Consider the following 21,000-nt stretch of genomic DNA (forward strand, 5'->3'; position numbering starts at 1 on the left):
TTGATGTATGTGTTGTGTCAGCGGCTGCACTTTGTGGCAGGCGTGCTCATTAGTATGCGGCAAGCAGTACGGAAAAAGATGGGAGGCAGCAATGCTGAAAGGGAGGCCTGGGGGGGGGGGGGGGGGGAACTGGGGGGTTAGATGTAATATTAGACTAGAGAGAGAGAGAGAGAGAGAGATGAAATCAACTTGATCTATCCATTTGTCTTTCTGTGGAGGCTTGACTATTCATTTTGGACGAGTGTCTACTTCCACGACTTGTACGTTTAGCATTGCCTTTGGGTAGGTCTTCTTTTGTTTTCCTGATAAGGTGAGATTAATTCTATTGCAACTGACACTACTTCCGAGCACCTAAGCTCTGGAATGTGCTTCCAGAAAAAAATCGCCTCACTGACTCCCTTACACGTTTAAAAAAACCCATGTTTCAAAATGCATTCCTATAAATAACAATTTTAGTTTTTCCCTGCCTTTTACTGATGTTGTGTTATCTTGATTTGCTTAAATGTTCATATTAAATGTTAAAATCTACTAAATCTACAGTCGATTTAGTCGACAAAGGAATAATTTTGATGGGGTTGTAATGATTGATTTATACTTGGCCGTGTGCCAAAAATAGCGGATCTACAAGCTCACGTGTGAGCTTGTACATAGGCTATTTTCGAAGCGTGACACCCATTCACAACCAAGCATACTGTAAAATGACTTGTCTTACTTCTAAGGATCTCTTCTCCACTAGTCCCTCCCTAACATTTTAGTCAGTTTTATCATAGCTTAGTTTCTTGTTTAGTTTTTGTCAGTGAAAAAAAGTATTTCTGAATTTGTATTTGAGGAATACGTTAATCATTGAATCATTTCATGTTTATCTTCAATAGTAAACTAAGCAGTGAATCTAAGGAGACAGAGCATAGTATCCCAGTGCGTATGTGTTACGTACCAGAGCTGTCTTATTTTATAGATATGTTGAAAACATTTGCAGAACTGTCCCCAACTGAGTTGGGGACCTCCGTGGTGGAAAACTACATACACTAGTGTACTAAAACCTTGTGGCGTTTGATGCACCTTTAGTTGCAGTTCTGTTGCTAATTTGGTGTCAATGAAATATAGCAACCTATTTGTTTTCCCAGGCTTATTGAAATATGAAATGATTCTGCCGCATGTGTGAGGGTTGATGATGGCATATCAATTGGAGTAATATCAACCCCAGCTGGGTAGGGGAATACCACTCATTTTCAATATATAACTTTGAGTTGTTGTGTGGAAATAATTAAACCCACCCCCCCCCCCCCCTCTTCTATTTAGCCTACAACTGGAAGTCTAGTAATAAGACCAGATCATTTTACATTTTACCCACCAAAGGTAAGCAGCCTTTCTAAAATACAGAAAAAGACAGGCGGTGTTAATACTATAAGCAGGTCTCAATTTACCTTATTTGTCTTTTTTTTGAGCGCCACAATCCATGCCATGTAATCCACCGGGATTGAACTGGTTCTGTTCTTTTTTCCCAGTCTTTGAATTAATTGGTTCAGATCACTAAAAGTTGGTTCGGAACTCAAACCAAAAAATATGTCTTCTTGTCCTGAAGTATGAACCAAAGTGGGTGTGTCACTTTAAGCAACTAGTCGACTATTCAACTAGTCGACTAGTAAATCCACTAGTCAACCTTGTTGGTACTAGTTGACTAGTTAAGATCTTTCCCGATTTTGTATGCCTCAAGATCAGATAGATTATAGATATAGTCACCAATGTACACAGTTTTTAAATGTACAAATATTTATATATATATTTTTTTTATATTAAATATTTTACATAATAGGTAGTTAAACAACTAGTCGACTAGTAAACTAGTCAACTAGTAAAAATGACTAGAAGTGAAAGCCCTAGTGTCACTATTGAGGTTGGAAGATGCAGATGTGATGTATAAACATCATAAATAATAAAGAACGGAACAACTTCTAGAGCTTCTTTTGGTGGATAAGGGGGGACATGCTCTCTACTGATACCATGGCTGTTTTCTCCCTCTAATTCAACCAGCATTAAACAACGTTGCGTACGATTTAAGGAATCGGCCTGAGAAACTAGACTAGGTCTCTACCGGCTTGAATCAAATCAAATGTGACTGTCTGTCTGCAAGCTACATTTACAGACTGAACTCTTCCTCGATTGAACACTCACTAAATTATTCTAGTCACTTAGTAGCTCTAATCTCCATTTCCATCTTGTTGTGTCTTTAATGCCTCTGTTGAAACATTAGTTTTGGGGTGCTTGTTTGCAAACTGCTGTTATATTTCTCATGGCTAAAGGAGGAGACAGGCTACTCTTCCTGTGATCCATTAGAAAGAGGCCAGTCATTCTCAAAGGAGGAGCCCTATACTGAAAATGATAAAACATATTTACGTATCTTGGTGGTAAACTGGTTCCTGTGCTTAGCAAAATGATAACCTGAGAATGCTGAATGTACAGTACCCGTATGTAGGAGTAATGTATAGCATTCAGCTTCTGACTGTTATGCCATTATTACAGATGATGAATTACTAGTAATATATACTCTATGTAAAAACAGCCTGAATTTATCAGTAGTTCTATGTAAATATGGCTATATTTTTACATGCCTGTTTAGCCTAAAAGCTCAATATTCTGTTTAATAAAAGCTAAATAAAGTAGGGCACCCTGCTTTTGTGAACAGCAAACCACCACAGTCTGTAATCCTATGTGGTTTATAATAGTTCCCATAATGGCATGATTTTGTGAGCCTGGATATAAACATCCAGTTGTTATGAATAAGTAATATCCCATTACTGTGAATAATTAGGATCAAACCACATTTTATATGCCATGGAAAACATGTTTTTAATGTGTCCGTTGTGCAACACCAAAACAAGTTTGCTTTATTTGGGCTACATGCTGTATTTTATAGCACTTAACCTTGCATTCCTACAAGGTTTAAAAATGCCTGTAACGCTTGTGAAAATGGAAAGTGTTTTACACACAATGGCGTGGTGCAAGACTAGAGCAACACTGGTGTCTGTCTAGTCTCAGACCTTGCCTGAGGCTGTGCCCTGTTGACATGTGTGCACACACACACACACACACACACACACACACACACACACACACACACACACACACACACACACACATTCTGGCATCCATAATCCCTTTGAATTGTGTCCTAATTCTCTCATCATTGCCTTAGGTTTGAACAAATATGTCTTGGCGAGGGAGATGCTGCAGTGACGGACCCCCATTAAGCAAATATTAGCACAGCTGTATTTCTTCCTATTTGCATCCTCCTCTGTGTTAATGCCAGTGCTCAGCATTCCTCTTCATCTCGTCTACAGAATATCAAGTGATATCAGGGATATGTTACTTGTATAAGATCCTTTAAATGTCCCTGCACACTGCATTTGGATTTTTTTCGTATGTTTTCCGAAAAACGCGTCCAGTGTACTGTGCAACCACGTTTAAGGTATATTCAGTGATTAAGAGTGTGATAAGAGTGTGCTGACCATATAAAGAGTTCCTCCCTGTCCCTAGTTAACCCCTGGGGTTAACTAGGGACCCCCCCCCCCACTGTAGTGCGTACATGCAGTGCACACATAGACTGTAAAAAATTGACAAAGCGTTCCCCGGGTCTAACATGAACGTAAAATGAAGCCTGTCAGTCCTTGTATTGTAAATCGCCATCTTTCTAGATCCGTTTGGGCCCAGCTGGCCCATTGGCTGGTCCAGACAACGAGGGGGGACTTCTTCTTAGTTGGTTTTTATTTTGACTCGAGTGGGTGGGGAATCCAGATCATAGACTGTAACGATAGCCACGCCCCTCAGAACATACGCGACTTTATGGTCATTTCTTTAATAAATGGGACCATCATTTTCCAAAAACAATATTATGACATTAGAAATGAGACTTTAAACTAGTGACTGGAAGCAGAAAGTATTCATGACCATGTTTATTAAGGTAATACAGTCTAGGTGAAGTTGGGCCCAAATACATGGACTTCTATGGGGCTATGGGTTTTTTTGGGCCCAATGACAGCGCAACAACAGGCCATTATATGAACTTTCAGGAAATCCCGATTTCCTTGGTGGCTTCACAAAATATCTGTCTGACTGCCCCCCTGAGTGCACATCTTGTTCCCGGGGCGGACCGGGGGTTTTCCTAATCACTGAATGCTCCTTTAAATCAGTGGCTATCAAACATGTCCATGTTGAGGACCTCCACATTGATGTGTATTAGGTGGCAGACCTCCATTTACAGATTTTGTGCCAGGGACCCCACCTATAAGAGTAGCTTTGTCAAACTTTCTTGAACCTGTTCCTCATGTTGCTGGGGTCTACCTTGAACCCCCTCAAGGACCCCTGGGGGTCCACAAGCGCCACTCTGAGACCTAGTGCTTTAAATTGCAGATTACCCTGTCTTTGGAATTGTATTTGAATAAACTAACCAAAAAATAAAAAAGATGTAAATATGTTACCTAAATATAGAGCTTAAGCTTGCAAATGTAAGTCCGTTTGTGGTAAAGGCAGGAATAAAGTTTCCCTATACCGCACCCTTTTCCCAATTTTAATTATTATGGAAAGGTGCAGTAAATGATCAGTGGTGAAGCTCTTAAAATGATTTCAGTACAGTGTGAGGTGATCTTAAATCTGGATTTAGCATCTTAAATGCCTAGACCCAACCGATAATTTATTTGATTGGTTAGTTTTTATAGACGCCTAGACGGTATTATAGCCACGGTACAAGTAGTCACATTGTCAAGTTCAGTTGTTTTATTGGACTTTTGATGGCCTCATGTGTCAGTAGGGTTATTAATGCAGGAAAGCTGTAATTCACACTTTTAGATGGAACATATTAAATGTTCTCAGCGTGAATGTTGAGTACTGTGACCACAGGATTAAACCCAAACCATATTTTCTCAATTATATTCACACATGTGCTCTGATGTTTTGCTTTTTTGGTGCTGTAGATACAGTTCTGTTTTTCACCAAATGACATTCATTCAACCTTTTATAGTTTCCCTGAATTCAAGTCCTGTTGTAGTGTCATCTCAACTGGTTTTTCTCAACAGGTGGAAAGTTAACTTTAGTGCCTTTACACAGAACACTGAGGCCATTCAGACCTGAGGCCGATTCCACCTGCCTTCTAATGGCTTCTAAATCAGTTCTCATGTGAATTCAAATGGATTGAGAACCGGTCTTAATCGGTTAAAAGCAGTGAGTTGTCAGTTGTAGCTGACCTGCTGCAGTACAGTATTCTGGGAGGGTCTTAGAAATGGAACACTGCTTCTCCACATTTTGTTCTGACTCTGGGTTCAGAAAGTAGGCCTGTTCCAGATGACCCAAGAGGTCTGGATGCTTCTGATGTAGCACAACGCCACAAATGTATTTGGACTCTATAAACCTATAAATTCAGTGCTTCATAAACCAATAGTAGTATTTTAAAAAACCTTTAATTTTCTTTCTTTTTATAGATTAGGAATTGAGTGTAAAGAACTGATAACTGTAATGATAAGATCCACTTTGTTGGTATTACTCTCTATAAGGACTGGAAAGTGAAATATTTGCTCAATGACATATTTGGGCATACAGATGTGGCTTGACTGATTGACATTCAGCAAAGGGTGTAAATATTTTTTTTACAGTCAACAGTGTTCAACGAAAAATGTTCGTATTTTTCACTGAAAAAGTAAATGGAGACTATGACTACATTTATTGACAATTTCGTCACCAAATAAAGGCTAGACTAAAATGTTCAGGAGGTACTAGTGGAGAAGAGATCCAGTAGAACTAAAAGACAAGTAATTTTGTTTGGTGTTTAGTAAAAAAACTAAAACTAAACAAACTGACCTAAAAATAATATAGTAAATAGAATAATACATTCATTTCTGTGACGGTATGAAATCAAGACTATTGTGTGGCTAAAAATTACAAGGCAACAAATATGACTGGGAAAGGGAAGAGGGCCATGTTATCCTTATAGCTCGGCCTCATCTGTCTGCAGCTCCACAGCAGGTTCCCTCTAATAGCTTTATATTTCATTGATGAAAACACCCTGTCGCAAATGACATGATGTACGACGATGTCTGTTTTCACCCCAACCTTGCCTTCCACTCCGATCCTCGCTAACACCACCTCTCTGCCTCTCCGTCTCCCTCTCTCCGCCTCTCTCCTTCTAGTTTGATAAAGCGTATGCCTACAGCGTCCGCCACATGTTTGGGAAAGAAGGCAAGCGGACAGATTATACCCCCTACAGTTGCATGAAGGTGATTTTGTCGAACCCACCCAGCCAAGGCGACCATCACGGTGAGTCAGGGGGCTGTTACGCATGTGATGAGCCATTCTGCTCTCAATTATTGGCCTTGGCAGGAGTGATGCGCAAATTACTGTGGTTTTTATCATCAAAGAAAATGAAAATCTATTTGTGTGTGCGTGTGTAGTAGGGTTGCAACTATTGATTATTTTCTTAGCGATTGTTCTATAGATTTACTTTGCCCATTAATTGAATAATCAGATTTATTTTTAATCGATTAGTAGGATTAACTAACTACTTAAGCCCTGTTTTATTCCTGGCTGTACAAAACACTGTTGTGAGCAGGTCTTCTATTTTCACTACTTTGAAAACAAATCAAATGATGTCATCATAATTGATATAATTGTTTTGTATAATCGATTAGTTGCACCCCTAGTTGTGTTTATATATAGCCCTATGTGTATTGTATGTGCATGTTTTTTCTTTCTTGCATTCAGTGCTGGAAACCAGTGAAAGACATTGATAACTTCCAAGGGACTGGGTATATTAACAGTGTTAGAATATACTCAAAGGGCTTTGATACCCCAATTAAAATCTCCCATGTTTAACCCACTAAGACCTGAGCTAAGGCTGACAAATGCCTTCTACTGTAAATCAGGGGTGTGTGTGTGTGTGTGTGTGTGTGTGTGTGTGTGTGTGTGTGTGTGTGTGTGTGTGTGTGTGTGTGTGTGTGTGTGTGTGTGTGTGTGTGTGTGTGTGTGTGTGTGTGTGTGTGTGTGTGTGTGTGTGTGTGTGTGTGTGTGTGTGTGTGTGTGTGTGTGTGTGTGTGTGTGTGTGTGTGTGTGTGTGTGTGTGTGTGTGTAAAACTGACACAGATGCTTTCACGGTTTTAACAGGTTAATGTCGTTCACTTCACCTGTATGCCATGGCATCTTCCTGTAGTAATCCTCTCTCTCCCCTGATGTACTGTATGATATACCACACAAAATGCAACGTTAAAGTTAATACAGTCAAATGGCTTGTAAAATGATTCATCTTCATACGTTCATATTAAATCAACTCAATCAGCTAAATCAAAGTGATGTGTCGCTTGCAAAACGTTGCCTGAGGGGTTGTATCTTAATTTATCTGTCCTGCCTCGCTGGTGGTGCCTCTCATGCCATAGGAAATAATGGATTTCAGAGCACAGCTGTGAGCTCATGCGGTCGTTTTAGAAATGATTACTCTACGACGGCTTTTCCCCCATGCTTTAACTTTAAACAATCAGCTGGAATCCTTTCAGAGAAGAGAATAGCCAGGGGTGTTGTGCCACACCTACTTTTAGAAGTAGTTTTTACGCTCTATTCTACACCAAAACTCTTTGTCTGTAATGTTTTGCTACTTGTCTTAAAATGTTGTGAAATATGACATTACCCCCTCCCAATTCTGGTGCTAATGGTCATATTACCCCACCTATGAGAGGATCTAAGGATGGCATTGTCCACTGGTTCGAAGTAACCATTTAGCTCCGGTTGGACAGTTGGACCGTTTTGTGTAGTTAAAACATCCCAATTTGGTCATGTGGAAATGTTTACCAGTAGGAAATAATATAACATTTCTTTATAATTACCATATTGGCTTTTAATGTTCTCTAATGCCTGCCCTGGGTTTATTCGGGTCCCCCCCAGTCAAGTCTGTCCATTTCCAACACTGCTTGTTGTGATGCATATTTACTTCTCTGTATCTAGGCGGACACAGCTAACATGTTTAATTATTCTATATTTTTTCCTAGGATGCCCATTCCGCCACAGTGACCCGGAGCTGTTGAAACAGAAGCTTCAGGCGTATAAAGTCTCTCCCACTGGGATTAGTCAGGTCAGTATTAGCCCTCGTGTCTAGACATCTTCAGATGAACTGCCAGCCCTGTCTGGCCACTGGGGATGGATGGGGCAGGCCATGATAACAGTGGCCTAGTCTCTCTACAGTGAACATGAAAGAAAATAAGTCCTGTTACGGAGGTGCCTGATAGCCCGGTGGTTTGGGAGTGTACCATATGCGCGTAGGCTCTGATGCCTGACAGCGAGCCCCTGGTTCAACTCCCCGGCCAAGTAGATCATTTGCTGCATGTCACTCTAATGTCCCTTCTCTCTCTCGCTCTCTCGCTCTCTGGCGCACGCTTCTGGCTCGTGCTTACCTGGCTCTCTCCTTGTTTCCTGGAGAGGCTGATTAAAAAAACGTCTAAATTAAAAGAAAAACGTATGTTGCTATAATGCTATCAGTGCTGCTCAAACCTTGCAAGGACCCCCCCCCCCAGATTTATTTGGCCGCTGATGCCTCATATCAAAATAATTTGTTCCAGGGACCCCCAGAAGCAAAGATTTTAGTTAGAAATGTTCGCTTTAAAAATATGTGTTCAAAGATTTGCTGTGTGAGCATGTATATCTGCTATATCTTTTTTGTTGTTTTAGAATAGCATAAAATAACACTGATGGGTTAAAGTTTAACTGAGGGTTAAAGCTAGAATATACATTTATTTTTGAGGTGCGCTAGCCCCTTCTATAAACAGCTTTTGTCCCCACACGTATCAAGATTTGCTATTGACAATGATAGGGGAATTCAGGTCAAATGTCTGCTAAATATGACGTAAATTAAACATCAAAACATTAAACGCCTTTGACATTGACGTGAGAATTTACGTCACATGTAAACGAGCAAATCAGCTAACCAATCAGAGGCAACAGGCATTCTGATTGGCCAGTATGAGATGATGCATGATGATGTACGATGATAAGAGCGCCCCTCACTTCACACGTGATTCTGTGGGTCTGTTTAGTGGTTAACCACTATATACTTTGCTGACTGGGGTTCCTCTGGGATCTATAATTACAGTACTTAGTCCCTTTGTAAGCTCTTTCAATTATTTCTAAGTTGAGTTCAGTGGTTCAGACAATGAAAATTGTGGGAGTTGACAGACTTCATGTTTCAGCTGTGTTTGTAAACCCAGTATTGTGTAGAAACGGATTGATTATTAATTATTATGTTTTGTTGCACGCGCGCACACACACACACACACACACACACACACACACACACACACACACACACACACACACACACACACACACACACACACACACACACACACACACACACACACACACACACACACACACACACACACACACTCACACACTCACACACTCACACACACTCTCATACTCATACTCATACTCACACTCACACTCACACACACAGTCACACACACACACGCACACACACACACACACACACACACACAGTCACAGTCACTGGTTACTTTGAATCTGTGGTGGGACTGGGAATTTTGGGAAATAAAGAATGCGCGGAAGAACTTGGCATCCGATCGGCGTTTTGTGGCGATGAGAGGTGGTGTGTGTGTGTGTGTGTGTGGCTGGCTGGCCATCGTAGACACACGCACACCCTGGGTAAATAGTATGTGTAGTGCGCGCACACGCTCGCTCGCTCACTCACTCACTCGCACACTTGTCAATTCAAGTCCCGGCGATGCGATACAAAAAAGGTACGGCAGCTGCTTTAGCTGCGTTCACCAAGCGTAGTTGTGTGGCGTTTGCCGTTCGATAGGCGAGAGATGTGTTTTTCGGGTTGTTGCTGGCGGTGGCCGTCATGTGTCCTTATTAGTGTAGTCTAGTCAACACGACGGGGTGTTTGTCAATGGTGAGGTGGAGTGTTCGCCTGTCCGGCACAGCAGCCAGAGGGGGAGGGGTCTGAGTTAGGAACAGCTGGTGTGGAGCAGAGGCGGCAAAGTTGGACATTGAGGGGTTGGAAATCATCCCGGTCGCGTGGTTCATGTAACGCGTGTGTCACTGTGAAGACCGTAGACTACAATGTGCCATTGGACTGGCCCCATGAAGTGAACGGAGTTGGCGTAACTCGGCAAAGTGATGACGATTTGGACGTAGGCTGGTGGTCTTGCGCAAGAATGTGTTCTTTCATATAAATGTGTATTGTACTGTAAATATGACAGTTGCATGGATGCAAAGTAGTGCTTGATGTGTGGACAGGCATGCTGTTGGTGTTGTGCATGGTGAGATGTGTGCAAACGGTGTGGTTTGGTAGGAGAAGGTGGACAAAGGATGGGGTGTTGCGCTGGCTATTAGTGTGGCAGGATTACTTTTTAAGTTTATTTTCTTGCAGTATATTCTCCAGGAGTTATAAACCTTCAAAGGAACATTAAAGTAATTCATGGTCCATTTTTAATGGAGCAATAAATTCTGATATTGAGTCTAGTATGAGAGAGGGTATGATTTAGATTATAATCTAGTTTCACAAAGTACTGATTCATTTTTCCCGATTTCTCCCACGTTTCCGTTGTCTCCTATAGCCGCATTATGCATTTGAAACATCTCACCAAGATCGGCGTGAATGGATGTCAGTTGTTGATCTAATGACTGTCGGACCAATAATAGTGTAACTAAAGCCTGTACCCAATGTCACTGGTTTTATTCAAATGTGTATTGGAAATGGTATGCCTTGTGTCGAGAAACTAGATACTTTTCATTATCTCAGGAACGGTTTCACAACCAAATGGCTTTTAGGGAGTTCTTAACCACTTAACTTTACCGTCCTATTTTAAATAAAAACCACACCTGTGTGAAGTGAGGGGTGCTAATATATTAAAGTCCAACTCATGTTGATTAGGTGATAATGGTGATGTAAAACAAACGGTGCCAACAGTTGAGGGGCTAGTGCCCCTCAAATCTTTCAAAATGCACGGCTATAATGACATTCTGAAAGTATAGTGACGCCAAAGTCGTTAAATATTGATTTGTCCTGTAATACAAGTAAGCCATTGACGACCGGGAGAACAAAATGGCACGTATAAGCTAATTTAGGTGAACGTCTAACCCTCGGGGGGACTTGTCTTTCATCACATTTAATTAATCATCCAGCTTCTGTCCCCTTCAGCACCAGCTCTGCCATTAACATACAGTAGAACCTTCAGTGTGTCTATCCATGTGCATGTGTGTGACGTGTGTGTTGCCTTGCACCATGTCAAGTGTTTAGCCCGCAGACAGTCAGAAATGCACCACAATTATAAAGCTAAGAGTGAGTTGAGTGTGAAACAACTCGTCAGGAAACAAATCTCTCTCATCCCCTGACCAGGGGTAACGGTAGCACTGCAGGCCAGAGTTCATACACTGTGTTGTAGATTAAATAATCTTCCAAAGATGAAGGATTGACAGAAGTTCTTCAGGGTGAAGTATTGAGAATGTATTAAGAAGATTCAGCAGAGTAACAACATACAGAGAGAGTTGCCTATTCCAGCAGCCCCTCCGGGCGCAAGCCTCCTCAACCCTATTCTCATATAGTCTTGTCTTAACAGAGATGCTATACAAAATGTTCATATAAGGATCTGTGCTAAAGATAAGGGTGACACACAAATAAGTATACCTTTGCTGACAGCGTGGAGGAGTCAAGTCTTGACAGCTGCAGTTGAGTTAGACTGAGAATGCTTCAATGAGACTGAATGGAAGGCAGAGAAATACACAATAATGCATAATATTTGGCAGTCTATTTGTCATTCTAAAATAGCCATTACAACTGCTCTTTATTAAAGATGGTGACTGGGGGCACGATGAATAAACAATCCGAAAATTGTGTGTTTTGCATCAAAATATATTTTTGGTTTGTGCCTCATTCGTCCCGTTTGATGCCTTTATTTGAGTTGTAAGATGTGCCTCATTCCAAATCAAAGTTATCACTGCATAACATTTGTGTTGTGCGTGCAACGTAAATCTTATTATTCTAATCTATTGTGAGGTGTGGAAAATGCGACTTCTCAATGCGATCTGTGTCTGGAGAACTCAGCCTATGGTTGTAGTACAGTGCGTGTGCACTCTGCCAAATGATGTGTTTTGCAGAAGCCTCAACCTTTAACCCTCCATTTGAAGGCAACATTTATTCTGCTTTATTTGAAGGTTGAGTCCAAAGAGACAGGAAGTTTGGTAACACAGCTCTAGGGCTAGATTCTGAAACCCCAGCATCACATCCATGTGGCAGGTGCACTAACTGGCTAAACCACCAGCGCATCCATTTAATCGTATTTTCATAGTTGTCCAGTGCACTTTCTACAGCCCATGGCAATGTGGGTTTCAGAAGGCCGTGTGGTTAATTGGATATGTGAAAGGTCCTTTTCATTCATCCCATTAAGTCCGATTACTGATGCCTTCTGGATCAGTAGTTCTCACACTTTTCAAGATTTTTCAAAATGTTCGAAAATAGCAGATGCACAGGCTTGCAGCGTGGCACAAAGTGAGCTTGTATATCTCTACTATTTTCGAATAGCCAACGCAACGATCTAAAATGACACGGATGATTTCCCGGTTTTAATGGCTTATAATTATACAAGAGAGACACAGTGTTAATTGGCATTTTAGAAAATACATCTTTCAGTGTGTTTTACATAGTACATTACATTTTTCCGTAAAGCATGCATCTCATGAGAGGGTCAAGGAGAAATAAACCGCTTCAGGGTGATTCAAGACCTTGAATCTCCCTGAAGGGTTTTATATTTCTCATTAATGTCTGCCTTGCTGTTCATTATCCTGCTTATTACAGTACACGGCTTACTTAATAAATCACACTAATTTGACACGCGGAATGTGATGGGATGGACGACATCTGCCGTTTCAGGTCAAAGGTTATCTTTATTTTCGCCAGTATAGAGGCCAGGATTACTGCATGTTTTTTTTTTGTCAGGGTACCTACCCTAGGGGACACGGGGAGAACATGCAAACTCCACACAGAAAGGCTCTTTCGCCAACCCCACTTAGGGTGTGGGCGCTGATAGTGCGGAGGAGAGAACATGGCCCCAACGCCCACAGTGTCCCCGGTGGGAATCGAACTCTGGGCCTTCTACTGTGGCTGTGAGGCGACATTGCTACCGGCGCCACCCTGCCGCTGAGTCCAATTCATTTATAATTAGTTGAATTAATTCCCCATCCCACAAAATTGCTTCCACTTATAGACAACGTTCCATTATATGCATGTACAGTAGTCACAGGTGTTGTGAATGAACTGAAGCAAACTAAAATCTTTGCTTTTGGGGGTCCACAGAACAACATATTTTGAGATGTGCGCACACAGACAAATTCATATGATTCTAAGCGGGTCCTGGACATGAAAAGGTTTGAGCTGCACTAATATAGCAAAATAAGTTTTCAGAAAACGGTTAGGATTTAGAATTTTTCTGTTATCCTCTAATGCATTGCATGCCATTAAATGCTTCATCCATCAAAAGACAAACGCGTTGCTTGGCAGTTAGCAGTTCCAATAACCTGTACTCTTTGTCTTTGATTCCTCTACAGATCCTGGAGCTGGTGAAGGGGATGCACTTTCAGCTGGCGTGTCAGAAGTACTTTGAGTTGACACACAATGTAAGGACATCTTTCATTTGGCTGTAGACGTAATCGGAGCTGCTTGTGTCAGTCTGCGAATGGCTTTGCAACTCTAGCATGAAGGCTCAAGGCAAACATTTTCATGTCAAGGACCTCCGAATTGACATGCCACTGTATGTAGAGGAACCCAAAACTTGAATCACGTTATCATTTCAATTCAATTCAAAGGGCTTTATTGGCATGAGAAAACAGTTTACATTGCCAAAGCACAATACAACAATACAATCAAAATTATGTACATTTGAGAGTCAGAATCTTCAATGGGTGCATAGTCTCTTCTCTCAGGATATGTTTATAGCATTTAGAATGATTTAAGCACATATGGACGTTTATTTGATGTAAAGCTTTTTACTTTAGACCCCGTCGAGTGTCCGTCTGCGACACTTTCATTGACACTCAAGATTGCCAGTAATCAGTCCGATTTAGAGAGAAGTAAAGGAAAATGTGTGTGCGTGCGCTTGCGTGTTAAATGCAAGTTGGCGATGATTGCCTTTTTAGCTCATGCCCTTTCCTTCCTGAAATGATTGGAGGCGACAGAAGCGCGGATAGAAGGTGGATATAATAGCACCTAGATGTGTACTATCTGATAAGTGACAGTTCAATTTGAAACCTCAAACGGAAGCTGTCTTTGAAGTAGATCTGTTTGGGTACACTCTTCAGGCGTTTCGCCATCGCCTGTGGAATCACTGTCTCGGAAACCCGAGTTGATATTATGTTTACGCCTTGGTCTGATAACATTGAACAAGTGTATAGACAAGGCCATTTTCGCTGTCACGCCACGTTCTGTGTTCAAACAAACATGGCCATTCTTGACTGCAGTTTGTGCAATGTGTCTGAGTTGTAACCCCCGTGTCTGGAAGCTGGTGATTGTTGCAGTGTTGAAATGCAGCCTCAGTCTTGACACACACGCTAACGCAGACAAATGAGGCAGTCAGTGTGCTACCTGCTGTCATCTGTACTGGGCAGTAATGCTTAAGATGTGAGCATCAGCGGCACTCCTCATGGGAATGTTGCACTACTAGACATTTATTAAATTACTGTATATGAAATGTTTGCTATGTCTAGATGCTAAGAGACACTAGCCTACCATCCTTTCTCTCACCCTGCCATGATCTTTTTAGATTAACTCGGTCATTTTGCCAATTCTCCTTAGACAGTGCACTACAAACAGTCCCTGTTGCCGCCAAACTCCACAGTTCCCATCCTGAGACCCAAAAGAGAAATTTGATGTCTCCCCAGGACCCAAACTAGTGAACATTTCCCCCCCAACAGGTCGAAGACGCCGGGTTTTCGCTGAGCCACCCGAACCAGTACTTCATAGAGAGCCAAAAGCTTCTGGGTGGAGGGAAGGAGATAAAGCGTGAGGCGGACCCCCCACAGAGAGGGCAGGACCCCCCACAGAGAGGCCAGGAGAACTCTTCCCCCAGAGGAGCTGCTGTGACCGGTGAGACGCCAGCACAACAACCCGTCCAGGACGTGGCAGAGATGACTGAGGACCTGGATTCTTTCTTCCAAGATGCCTGATGGTTTTCTATTTTCTATTTTATTCACTTAAACTGAGTCATGGTGGTATGGTGGTGGTCCTGAATGTTCATGTCCAAAATGTTTAATAAAGTCGCATAAACCTCTTTTCTACTCAATTATAAACCTTGTAGAGATGTTATTTGCTGCCTGTCATTAGGCATTTTAACCCATTTAAACCAAGAAAGCATCATTTTTTCGTTGGTTATTTGAAATAGGAGATGTACCAACTCCACAGTGCTCTGCGAAGTTGTACATCTGCTATTTGTATTTTTGTTTTCTTACTTTTTTTAAAACCTAGAAAGTGGGCAAACTACTAATTTAGAAGGCTTTTGTAGAATTGGACTCGGGTCTTAATGGGTTAAACAAACAAAAGTATGAATGCACTCTGTTGTTTTCTTCTGCGCATCCTGTTTATACAGTATACAGATGTTTCATATCCAGTCTCACTGAATTGTACAGGCTTCAAGTTTTACTAACATTATTGTTTGCTGGTAGATGGCTGGATAAAGATCACCACAACATAGTTATTTTTCTTTCCAGGTTCTTTGTGTAGTTTATTTTGACGTATACTTGGATAGGAAGATATACACAAGAGTATTATGCATTCATTGAAGGTCACCCCTTGGAAAAGTAAAGGGACAAAGTGCTGGATTTTCTGAGTTCAAACACATTTTGAACTATTGCAAATGTAAATGTGTCTGTCTAAACAGTAAATGAGCTAGTATTGTACGCTGCCATATTTATTTTTCTGTTAGTATATGGATTTTAGACTACAGTTCAGCTAATAATTGGTAATGAATTGCAGCACTTGACAGAGATATGTGCAATATAATGAGGCTGCATAGCCAGGTTACTGTCAACAAGAGACCTTTATGTTCAATGTATGGTGCAGCTTGGCTGCATTTGGGCAATAGTTAGCCCATTATTGGTAGGCAGTCTTCCTTAGCTTACTAGGACCTAGTCCACCAATTAATTTACAATACCTAGCAATTACATATTTCATTGCTTCGTGTACTGTATGAATTAAAGTTTCAGCGCAGTATAGGCCTACATGGTTCTAGCCGATAGAATGCTATACTTCCGTGTACGCCAGTGTGTGTGACCAAGAGAGTGCTCTATACTTCTCAGTACGGCAGTGTGAGACTGAGAGTGCTATAGTCTTCAGTGCAGGATAAAGTTGCGTCCTATGGACGCAGTGGTCATTATTTTAATGTGTCCATTATCAATAATCAGCGTTTTGGAAGATAGAATTCAGTGCGTTATCAGAGTTGGTTTCAATCCTATAGCCTAGCCCAAGGGTTTAGTTGCCCCCCTCCTTTGTTTTCCTCTAAACCAAATGTCTTCGCCAAAAATAGCTATCTACATGCTGATAAGCTATTTACACTGAATGTTCACCTATTTTAACTTAATATTTGCCTATTATGGCATGCTAGGGTTCATGTGGTTAATAATTGTTTTGATATGTCAGATATACACTCTCAGTCTGTGTGAAGTTTTGATACAAATGTATTGTATTTAGCTTGGGTTAGTAGCAGCATGCTGACCCTTTCTTCTCTCCACTTTTAGGATTAGTTATAGATAAGCCTGGTGACGTGAGGTTATCCTTTCATGGAAAGCCCGGTGACACTTGTCTTTTAGTTGTCTCCACCAGGCCGAAGGCATGGGGGGAGAGTATGTTTTGCACTCCGTCCATGTGTGTGTCCTTCCGTCCTTCTGTCTGTCCGTTATCAGTTAATCTCCGGCACCGTTAACCCGGTCAAACTTTGCACACACACTCCCTGGATACCAACGATGAACCTCTGACCCACATTTTCCAGAACGGCCTGTTATAGCGCCACCGTGAGGCAGCTTTTCACATTTTTTACCTAAAACTGCACCGATCTGTGTGAAACGTTGCATTCACACTCCCTAGAAGCCAAGGACAAACCTTTGACCTGCATTTTCCGCATTGGCCTGTTATAGCGCCAGCAACAGGTTGATTTTTGCAAAACACATTTTTGGAACAAAATGCCTGAAATCATCCAATTGCCATCAATGGCAAGAACAAATGGCACCCTTTTCACATTGGCCTATTATAGCGCCACCAGGAGGCCACAACCTGACCTGCCCTGGTGGAGACCTGTGCCTTCTGATTTGATTAGAAGTTAAGATTTTTCCTGTTTAGTTTCCTATTTAGTTAATTGTTTTGGCTGATGGACATCCTGAAGATACAGGATTGTAGTAAAAAAGGGGAATAAAAGAAAGGAAAAAGATTATAGGGCTGAGCCTGAAATGTCTTTGTTGCTGGTGGTGAGTACCACTTAATCATTATGTTTCCCCCACCTTGTTTCAGACGGCATACAAGTACTCTGGCACAGAGGCATGTCTTCATTTTACTAATTTTCTAGAGAGGGGTGATGAATACCATAACCAAGTTATGCTGTGTTCTGAAATCAGTGAGTCTTTACACAAGACGGTAACAAGCAACTTGAGGGCAATTAAATACTGTACCAAGTTGTAATGCTATAATTGGGCATTCCACTCAAATGAAGTGTTCCTCCACACATTCATCTTCATTGCGTTTGAACAGAGCTGGCAGCCTAGCAGGGAAATGTGTTTGTTTCAAGGTAATTGAGTTTCAGTAGATGTAAAGTTCATCATTCTTCAGTGATGTGAGGAACTACTTCACAGCAGCAGCAGATTACATGGTCTCCCTGATGGATGAAGTGCTCGCAAAGCACGCTGCAGTGGCAGGCACGAATAGATGCAAAACTGCCACGGTCTCTTCTTAGGTATTTCATGGGCAGGTTCCCTTGTCTCTTCTTGCCTAGTGGAGATGACACTTTTGGATAACGTTTCAATACACAATCCTGCACAGGGAAGCTTTTTGAAAACTGCTCCTACCATTATGCTGGTTGTCCTTGTCATTTGTCTCTGTAATACAAGACTGTAGAGCCAAAATAAAATCATACTAGCCTTATTGCTGATATACAGTTCTCCAGTGATCTGAAGGGCCATGATGGCTGTTGAATGCAGTGTCATGGGCAGGACATGGGCAGGTTTAGAGACGCCTTGCAAAAGATAAATAAGTAATAAATAATACGTTTTTCTCTCTAGCTCTTTAGTAAACAACAGAAAATAAATATTCAGTTTGGGATTTTAACTGATCAATTATCTTTGATGTTCTCTCTTCTGCCCTGATTTAATTCAATTAATTTCCCAAGCTGAAGATGATTTACCTCCCCTTAAGCTACTTTACTTTAAGTACATGCTGAGTCAGAAATCTTTTTTTTTACTCAAGGTCAAGCACATCAGTCGGAATGTAATTAATGAAACCTTTTCCTGCCAGTTTCTATTTTCAAGTACATACTCACTTAGATTTCAGATGTTAATTAATGACTTGCTACTACATACTGTATGTGTTTTTTTGGCTTACGATAGTAACACTTCAAGTTTTCTAGTTCTGATGTACCAATAATGTTATCAGTGGTAACTATTTACATTTTCTCAAGTACTGTACTTAAGTACAATTTTGAGTTACTTTAACTTTATTGGGGTATTTCCATTTTTCAATGGGCCTATTTGTACTTCTACTCCAGTACATATCTCAGCGGCAAATATTGTACTATTTAGTCAATTACAATTATTTGAAAACTTTAGTTACTACTTTGCTGATTTGAATTATTATTACTAAAGATATAACCACTTCAGCCCTATACTGTACCGGGACATAATTAGGTTTCATTTTACACATTTTACACTTTCAAGAGTTAAATTATTGTTGAACATCTGCATTAATTAATTTATAAGGCGTCCAGGTGTGCCTCAAACTACTTTGATAATATTTGAAATCACTTCAGTTTAAATACTTAGACCCTTTATATTTAGTAACAACAGACCTGAGTTAATCAGAATCAGCTTTATTGTCACATCACAGTTTTACAAGTAAAAGTTGCTGAGTTATATTTTCCATGAAAATAAAGAAAGGAGATCAAGGCAGGAAAGAAGAAAGTTTGAGTGCTTTTTCCACAAAAATGTACAAGTAAAGGTTTTCAGATATTTCAAGTTTGTTTCACAAACGGCACACTCGTTGGGTCTCTCTTAGCTTATTCAACAACAACACTCGTTGGGACTCGTGTCTCTTATCTTATTTACAAACAGCACAGCTGTACTTGGTGAGTTATTTTTCAGCCTACAGTACACTGGTCTATATCATAGCATCTAGCGTCTGTTGTCAGTATGCAAATATGCACAAACATCGCAGTGGACGAGCATTAAGCCCTATTCCTTCTTGAGGGATCAAAAATGTAAAAAAAATAAGTTCTTGTCTCAGATTTCAAGGGCATAACTGGAGGGCAGCGTGGTAAAAATCCATTTGTAACTGACGGTGTACAAATGTAACCAAATGGGCTCATACAGGTCCATTTGGTTGCATTTGTACACTGTCAGAGTAAAATTAACTCTGAGCACCTTACGGTGTGGGAGGTAGAGCTGCATATTCCCAGAGGTGCCCTGTTGTGGAAGCTTAGAGGAGGACAAAATGAGGGAAACGAATGAGTCTTTCCCCGTCGCCCCATTCATCAGAAGGCAGCTTTCTGGCATCTCTGCTGGCTGTAGAAATAGGAGGGGGAAAGAAAATACATGCATTGCTGACAACATTCTGGGCAGAGGCTGAACCAAGTCCTCTGTGCTTCAGTCCTAAAGTCATCCCTTTGCAGATTAGAATTCAACCCGAGTACAAGGCCACTCTAGCAAGTCGGTCTTTGTTTCCTCTGGCTATCAAGACTCAGGTGGTTGGGTATACACTGACACACACACACACACACACACACACACACACACACACACACTGACTAACCATAAGCTGGAGAGAATAGGAAGGTTTTAAGCCTTCAATTTAAAAGATGACACTGTTATAGATCTCAGGTCATATCGATCTATCTGACGATATAACTGCATCGGTGCATCGATTTTAATTTAAACGATCCAACTATATCGTATTTAGCAATTTTCAGAAGAAGAAAGAGGGTTTTAATTACTTTTCCATTCCATATCGCTACTCTTGGTCTGTTGATACATTTTTCACTTGTAGTGATTTTTACTACCGTAGTTGACTAGTTGCCTAGTTTACTAGTCGACTAGTTGTTTATCTAGGCCTACCTATTATGTAAAAAATACAACTAGAGTCAACTAGTACCAACAAGGTCGACTAGTGGATTTACTAGTTGAATAGTCGACTAGTTGCTTAAAGCCCTAGTAGAGACCATGTAAGATACCTCAAAAGCAAATGTGTATTGAATGTGCATTAGGAAGTAATGATTGATTGATTTAAAAAATAAAAAAAAGTATATCCCTGATGCCTTTATAAGCAAGAAATGCATTCCAAAATGATGTACCAATGAGATAAATTACATGAATTTGATATTTGCCCTGCTTGTGATTAGGCCCAAAATAACAAGTCTTCTAACAGGAACGTATTATTTACATCCCAAATCTGGCCAATGCATAAATCATCCCCACCAGGACAAACATAAACCATTATGGGTGTAGTTCATCTCCATCACAAGATCACAAACTATTAAAATCTGGTAATGTACTGGAATAAACCACCATCCCTGCCATTGTAAAATTGAGGGGGAAAAAACACGCTGTGGCTGTATTTAGACTGCTCATTATGTGTTTGGGCATTTTTCTCATTAACGTGACGGATGCATGAGCCACTATTCGTGTAGCCTCGGAAACCCAGACGTTTTATTTCCTGGAACTATTCGTGTGATTAGCCTCACTCTCAGACGTGTCTCTCTGCAAGCC

General features: G+C 40.9%; 1 protein-coding gene across 1 annotated transcript in view; it reads left to right on the forward strand.

Moving 5' to 3' along the window:
- prim2 (DNA primase subunit 2) overlaps nt 1-15,381 on the forward strand; it is a 44,210-nt gene extending 28,829 nt beyond the window's left edge. Inside the window, exons 11-14 of the mRNA XM_080781367.1 lie at nt 6,177-6,303; nt 8,022-8,104; nt 13,597-13,665; nt 14,959-15,381. Coding sequence (XP_080637493.1) covers nt 6,177-6,303; nt 8,022-8,104; nt 13,597-13,665; nt 14,959-15,210 — 531 coding nt within the window. The 3' untranslated portion in view covers nt 15,211-15,381. The remainder of the gene's footprint in view (nt 1-6,176; nt 6,304-8,021; nt 8,105-13,596; nt 13,666-14,958) is intronic.
- The last annotated feature ends 5,619 nt before the right edge of the window (nt 15,382-21,000 follow it).

This window comes from Protomyctophum bolini (assembly GCF_963924005.1).
Source record: "Protomyctophum bolini genome assembly, chromosome: 14".
Classification (NCBI taxonomy): Eukaryota; Metazoa; Chordata; class Actinopteri; order Myctophiformes; family Myctophidae; genus Protomyctophum; species Protomyctophum bolini.